This window comes from Capricornis sumatraensis, chromosome 12 (genome assembly GCF_032405125.1).
Source record: "Capricornis sumatraensis isolate serow.1 chromosome 12, serow.2, whole genome shotgun sequence".
NCBI classification, from domain to species: Eukaryota; Metazoa; Chordata; class Mammalia; order Artiodactyla; family Bovidae; genus Capricornis; species Capricornis sumatraensis.
Window position 1 is genome coordinate 54,101,208 of NC_091080.1, and position 6,797 is coordinate 54,108,004.

The 6,797-nt window shown below is 36.7% G+C and overlaps 1 protein-coding gene across 2 annotated transcripts in view; it reads right to left on the bottom strand.

Moving 5' to 3' along the window:
- The window catches only part of KLHL1 (kelch like family member 1), a 537,560-nt gene extending 533,964 nt beyond the window's left edge, over window positions 1-3,596 (bottom strand). For both annotated transcript variants that reach the window (XM_068984580.1, XM_068984579.1), the window contains exon 1: window positions 3,094-3,596. In XM_068984580.1, coding sequence (XP_068840681.1) covers window positions 3,094-3,596 — 503 coding nt within the window. The remainder of the gene's footprint in view (window positions 1-3,093) is intronic.
- Window positions 3,597-6,797: the final 3,201 nt, after the last annotated feature.

Below are 6,797 nucleotides of genomic sequence, written 5' to 3' on the forward strand. Positions count from 1 at the left end.
CTATTCACATTACTATGAACTTCAAGAATAGGTCTTTGTTTTTTTTAGTTTACTACATATAGAATCTGGTATAAAAAAATTAAACATATCAAAAATATGTAATGATCTGATGGTTAGGAAATGATACACTGGCCAACAACGAAGTTCAGACAGTAAAAAAGAGAAAATAAATGAGTAATAGCACAGGGCAAGAGCCTATTACTGTAAGAGTTAGGATTCTTAGTGGTGTCACGGGTAAGGTAGAATACTGAGATTTGTTTATGTATGTCTGATAAAGTGGGATAAGATAAAGACTGGCTTTCAGCAGTAAATCGATTTACTATGTCTTCTTGCTACCTTTATGTTTCAACTCCATGATAATTGAGCTTTCCAGAATTCTGAGATTATGAGCTGCTTTCTGCTGAGCAACTTCCAGCTGCTGTTTGAACAACAAATAAAACTGAGCCACTTATATAAAACAATGTTCTTAACTAGTATGAGAACAAATAAATAAAGAGAAATGAAGAAAGAGAAAAAGGGCCAACTCTTTCTTTACACATGTAGAGTAGCTTAATATAGTGCTCAAAATTGATGAAGCAAAATGCTAAATATCAAATGTGACAGCATAGAATAGCAGTAAAGTAATGACTCAAGTAATCAAAAAGATCATGCAGGTTTATATGGTTTATGTGTCCATTGGTCATTATGAACCCCATGTAGATTGCCTGCATGGGTTATGATAGAAAACAAAGTAAATCCATATTACAGAATGATCTTACATATTGTTTTTCATTTTGTATTTAACATATTGGAAATATTGTCCTTCCTAGGAAATGGACATTATTCTTACCACATATTATAATAATATATATTGATAACAACTAATTGCTAAGTTTAGTAGCTTGCTGTCAATCAATCATGAACATAGAACCAGTCATCTATGAATGTTTAGGAACATATAAAATCCACGAGATACTATCAGTGCTGACTAATTTGTCCAGCAAGAAATTAAAATTCAACTAAAGGATTTAAGCATAAGAATTTTAAAATAAAATTAGACCTTAATTTCAACATTTTACACATACAAACTCTTATAAGAAGCCCTCATATCAAAAGTAAAGATGATTTGAAGTGGCACTTGACTTGTTTTCAGAATTGTTTTCATATACAACTCTTAATGAGTAAAAACACTGATGTATATTCAAAAGCAAGGGACTGGAAGTAAATCTGATGGGTGTTTTATCTTTAACCTAGACTATTAGTTATTAGTTTTATTTCTTTAATTTATTATAAATTCTTAAGCCAGTACTCCATAAGAATTTCCAAATTCTCCAACTTACATAAAATTTTTCTGAGATTACTTATGCCAAATATGCCTTATATACTTGATATATTTTTATAAAGCAAATTGGTTTTTACAACTATCAAACACAAATATTCCCAGAAGATCAGGTGTTGAGCTGATGAGAAGACTTTACAAAACTGAAAAAAAAATCTATTTTTTTTTTCCTAAACTGTCTGAGACACATAAGTACCAGCTTCAATATAACAGTAATTGGTAAATATTTAACCTAACTGGTTTTCTTTTAAACATGTAAGGTGAAATACTAGATCTTTAGAAATGATTACCCAAAAATTAAAACAAAAATAAAATTAAAATTTCTCAGTTAAAGGGGCTAAAGCCCAATGTATTTTATTTTTTAAAAAATCCATAACTGTAGGTCACCAATGAATACATAAATCAAATAATGTCACAGTAGTAATGATACCCAAAGTCATGACTATTTTTGTAAAGTATCTTAATTAAACTGAATAATAGATAAATTTATATTTTAGGTCTCCTATACATAGAAAAAACTTTCTCATAGTTGAAAATAGTAAATTAAACCTCTCTTTATAAAATGATAAACTTCCATTATATTATCTTTGCATATAAGATTATGTTCAAGATTCTTAAAATTTAAATTCAAATCCACATAATCCATATAATTGAAAAATTTTAAGGATTATTTTTGTATCTTTAACTTCACATTTGTCCATATAAAGAACATCTATAGTATTTTATTTTATGTGTTCTTTCATGACAACTTGATGAAATGTTGATTCAGTGAAGCAGAAGTTTAAACATTGCATCTGTTTCTAATTTACTTACTGAAAGGTAAATTTTATTTTTAATCATTTCCCCATAATTTTCCTATGGTTCCTCTGTATTTCTTCTTCATAATATATTCTCATATATGAATTAAAATGCAAACCTTTTCAGATCCCTTCACTATATGCCTAAAGTAGTAATGATCTAGGGTAGAATGAGTTAATTCTCTGAAAATATCAAACTCGGAATGAGGTCATATGTGAGAGAGTTTTTCTACATCTTGACAGTAGAAAAACTGTACTCAAAGATGTAATATTAGAAATAAATAGGAAATTGGCATTGACCTGCTTACTAAGAATACACAGTCCATACTGACCCAATGAATCAGGGTAGAATAATGCAAAGGACATTAGTAAAAGTTTAATTCTAAGACATTGAACAAAACAAAGGTGATCACGAAGTAGAATAAAAAGGCAAGCTGGGATAGAGCAGAGTAACAGAGAGTATAGTCTTTCATGGAGGAGAAAGAGAGAAGATAATGTTGTCCAGAACCTCCTTCTGTCCACCTCATTACTCCTGGAATATAGATTCAAGCCACAAGGATCCTAGATAATCTGCCAAGCCAGTTACTAGGCCAGTATACAAGATGCATTTGAATATGAAGTTTCTCCTCACATTAGATAACTGGGAGATTCACACATGTCATTTAGTGTCAGAAAATGACAGAAAAATACTGTAACCTCAGAAATATGAGAACCACTCTACCTGGAGAGTTAGCAAAATGCATATATATTCAATTTGCAATTACAACTCCAAAAGAAAAGCAATATGTAGGAGCTAATAGAAATTAACGAGGAAACTTTTAATGAGATTACAACTTCAGTAATAAAACCAGGTTGGCATCTCTTAATCAAAATTTTCAACCTGAATCTTATACTTAGTAACTACCAGGGCACACCGGGTGGGACGGGAAGAAGTGGAAATTGAGGGCTGCTTGATTGTCCCATGGGGTCTTACTGTACCTGTGTCCACACCCTTCACCTGTTGCTTGGCTCGACTTGGCTGGCTCCACTTTGAACTCCTGTGGGACAAGCCCTTTGCCGTGTGGTTCAGGGAAGTCCATTCCGGGCACCTCCTCCTCCTCTAAGGACTCCACGTAGAAGAGAGTCCTGGCAGGCTGGTGGATTCCCTGCCTGGGCGCCCCTGGCTGCAGCCTCGTAGCCACTGGCAAGAGGGTGCCATTCAGAGGGCTGAAGGAAGAGGCAGAAGAGGACGGGGAGGCAGGCGAAGAAGAGGAGGCAGAAGAGGAAGGCTTCTTCCAGAAAGTGCTCACTCCGCCCTTCTCTTGGCTTTTGAGCAGGCGGTTCTGGCTGGGTCCCCAGTGCTCGAAGCTGCTGCTGCCGTCCTGTTGCAGGCAGCTGCCCCCGGCCGGGCCGCCGGCAGACGGCGACGGGTGGCTGAAGAGTTTCCAGCGGAGTCGCAGGATGTGCTTCACATCGAAGTCTTTTCGCCCAGAGCCTGACATGCCTGACAAAAGGAAGGCGAAGGGACCTCAGCTGATGCAGGAGTAGATGGGTTGGGGAGGCAGGCCAACGGAGCCCCGGGTTAGAGGAGGGTACGGGAGGCTCCCTCTGGACCCCGGGAATAGACGGGACCGGGCGGCTGAGCTCCCTGCCGGGCGACGACCGGAGCGCGAACAGCAAAGCCGTGCGGCTCAGCTGCGGTCAGGACCTCAGGACCCGCGCGTGGGGAACTCAACGGCTGGGTGCACAGTCAGGAACTGGACGCAGAGGGCTGAGAATCCCCGATCTCCTTGCGGGGTCCCGCGGTGACCGCGGTGAGGGACGGCCCTGATGCCGGAGACGCGCGAGGGAGGGAGGTCTACGCGCTCAGAGCTCTGGAGGCGAAGGCAGCTGGATACACCTCCCTAGCATGCAGGGTGGCAGAGCCTCAGTCGAGAAGCTGTCGGCTCTCCTATCCTTGCAGCTTAGAGTTCAGTGCCTGGAGACTGCAGAGAGAAAGATCCCCAAGTCGCGGAAGAAGCACACACCCCCCAGCCTTCTCGATGCACCTGCGCCCCTGTCCCTGCTCTCTAGGAAGATGCTCTGAGAGCTGCGGGTATCTCTGAGAAAGTCAAAATGCCTTCTGCAAGGCAAGAAGGGGTGGTTTTATCTACTCAGTTTGTAAGAGAGAGAGAGAAAGAGAGAGAAAAAAAAATAAAATCCAGCAAATACAGGAGGGCAGAAGGAAAGCCCGCGCTGTGAAGCTGTCAAGGTCCTCACAGTACAATTTTCTCTCTGCCTCGGCGCCTCCTCCTCCCCCGTAAGTGACGCAGATGTGCACTGAGGCCTTAACGGAGAGATGGAGAGAGGGAGGGAAGGCTTCAATCTTCTTTATGCAAGTGAGTCTGCTGCTCTTATTGTCCCCTTGTGTGGGTCCTGTCATCTTTTTTTATTCTCCTTCCTTACTACATTACTATGTAGCAATAAAAGTAAAGCAAACAGGCAATATGCTTTAGCATCAGTAAACACCAAATGTGAATCATGGCAGCATAAACTAAATAGGCTGCCATCGCTTTGCAGGTTGCAGGTTAATGGCTTGAATTATTTAATAAACCGCATCCTTTAACCTTTAGCCTTAGTTTCTCTGTAGTGAGAAGAAAGAAACAGGATGCTGGCGTCAAAGTGTGACGATGCCACCATTCTGACAATTACATTGTGATTCTGCCAATAACGCACTCATGCAGTGCTTCACCCTGGGGGCCAGAGGCACACGGTAGAAATTTGAAGATGGGCATCTGAGCACAGGGGACGTTTTGCAAAATCAGTGCATTTAATGAGTTGCCATAGAATGAAAGCTGTTCTCAGTGTAAACCAAGAAATGGAATAAAATGATAAAAACATAATTTCAAGGCATAACCTTCTAGTACAAAAATTGTGATATAAAATGTATGGAAGAGGTTGGGGGAAAACACTGAGTATACCCAAAGGCTACTATTCTGCAGAAATCTCTTGTTTGAAGAAGAAAATATGTGTTTTTTCCTTATATTTAGAATGAGAAGATTTATGATCCCTTCTAGCTATGACCACTTAGAGATTTTTCAGCTTTTCCTTTAATGAGCCTTTAAAATAGAACCAAAATGATTTTTGCCAACGTCAAACAGATCAGAGAAGCTGCAGTTTCCCTAACTCAACAAGGAATATGGTTATTTGATTAAATGAAATTCACAGAAATTTATGAAAGTCATAGCTTCATCAACCTCCAACAGAACACAGGAATCAAAGATTAAAGCACAGTTATATTATTATTATATTACCCCATTGTTGAGCAGTAAAGTTAAACAGAAACTGAAGCTACATTTGAAGTCTTTCCTAGACAAAGTTAGATGTATTCATAAAACAAGAAATTAAGCACATAAAATCCCTACTTTCAGAAGGAGAAAAATCACTATTCCACATTTAAATATTGATTTATTCCACAACAGCTGGACTACAGTCCCCTGTGCCTTGATTTTTTTTTCTTTCAGTATTCAGAGTTAAAAAAGAAAAAAAAAAAAAGCCCTTTAAAGCAAACAATGGTGACAGATCATTTTTATCCAAGAACTGAATCAAGTATTTCTCTTTGGGGAGAAAGCAGTGTATGAAACCACACATTACAAGCAAGACAAAAAAACTTTCCATCAGAGGTAATACAGAAATATGAGTGCATATAACTAACTGACTTTTTAAGAAATTGATTGCATCATGGATTTTCCAACTTAATTAAATTTAAACTTAATTTAAATAATATAAAATATATAATATAAAATAATATAAATAAGGTTTGCTATAGTTTCCTTCTTCATATCTGAAACATTCAAAACTGTAATTCAGTATTCATTTCCACTGCTATTTTGAAATTCTATTACACTTTTACTTTGCAATATCAATATGATTATTATGTAGCTTAAAAGTTATCTGTTCAAATTTATAGGACCCAAATTAATGTAATTTGAGTTTAAATATAAAGAAATATTAATTAAATTCTTAAGTAGATATTGATTATATTTATTTAGCTTTAGTGTTATATTTTATTATTGAAGTAGAAGAAGGAAGGAGGGAAAAAATGAAGTAATAAGAGAAGGAAGGAGGAGAGAAAGGAAAATGAATGAGAAAGAAAGTCAAAAAGAAAGAGAAAAAGAAGGAAAGAAAGAGAGGAAATGAAAGAATAAATTTACTAAGATATCATGACTTACATTTATATATTAGAAAACTCTTTGAAAAACATATGCCTTGTTAAGTATCCAGTATTCAAACTAAAAAAAAAAATAATAATTTAGCACTTAGAACACATTAGGTCCAATGGCAAGAAATAGCAGATATGAAAGAATTAAGTTCCTAGAAACTGGCTGTAAGCACTAACAAAGGATGATTGCTTAGCCAGTTATAAATTATTAACTATCTTTACTTTATAATTATCTATTGTAATCTACTTTTGAGTCAAATAAATTACGGATTAAGATAACCATACTCATAAGGAAGAGGACAAAAACATAATAGACACTTTTGAAGAATCCCAAAAATCACATTACACTTTCTTTTAAACAAGAATATCAACTCAATTTTTCTAATCCTATTGTTTAATTAAATTGATCTGTCATTTCAATCAGGGTCTTTCAAATGAATGTTCATAATATTGCCATAATTTCCTGACAAAACTTTAGCAAAAAAATCCAGAGGATGCTCAA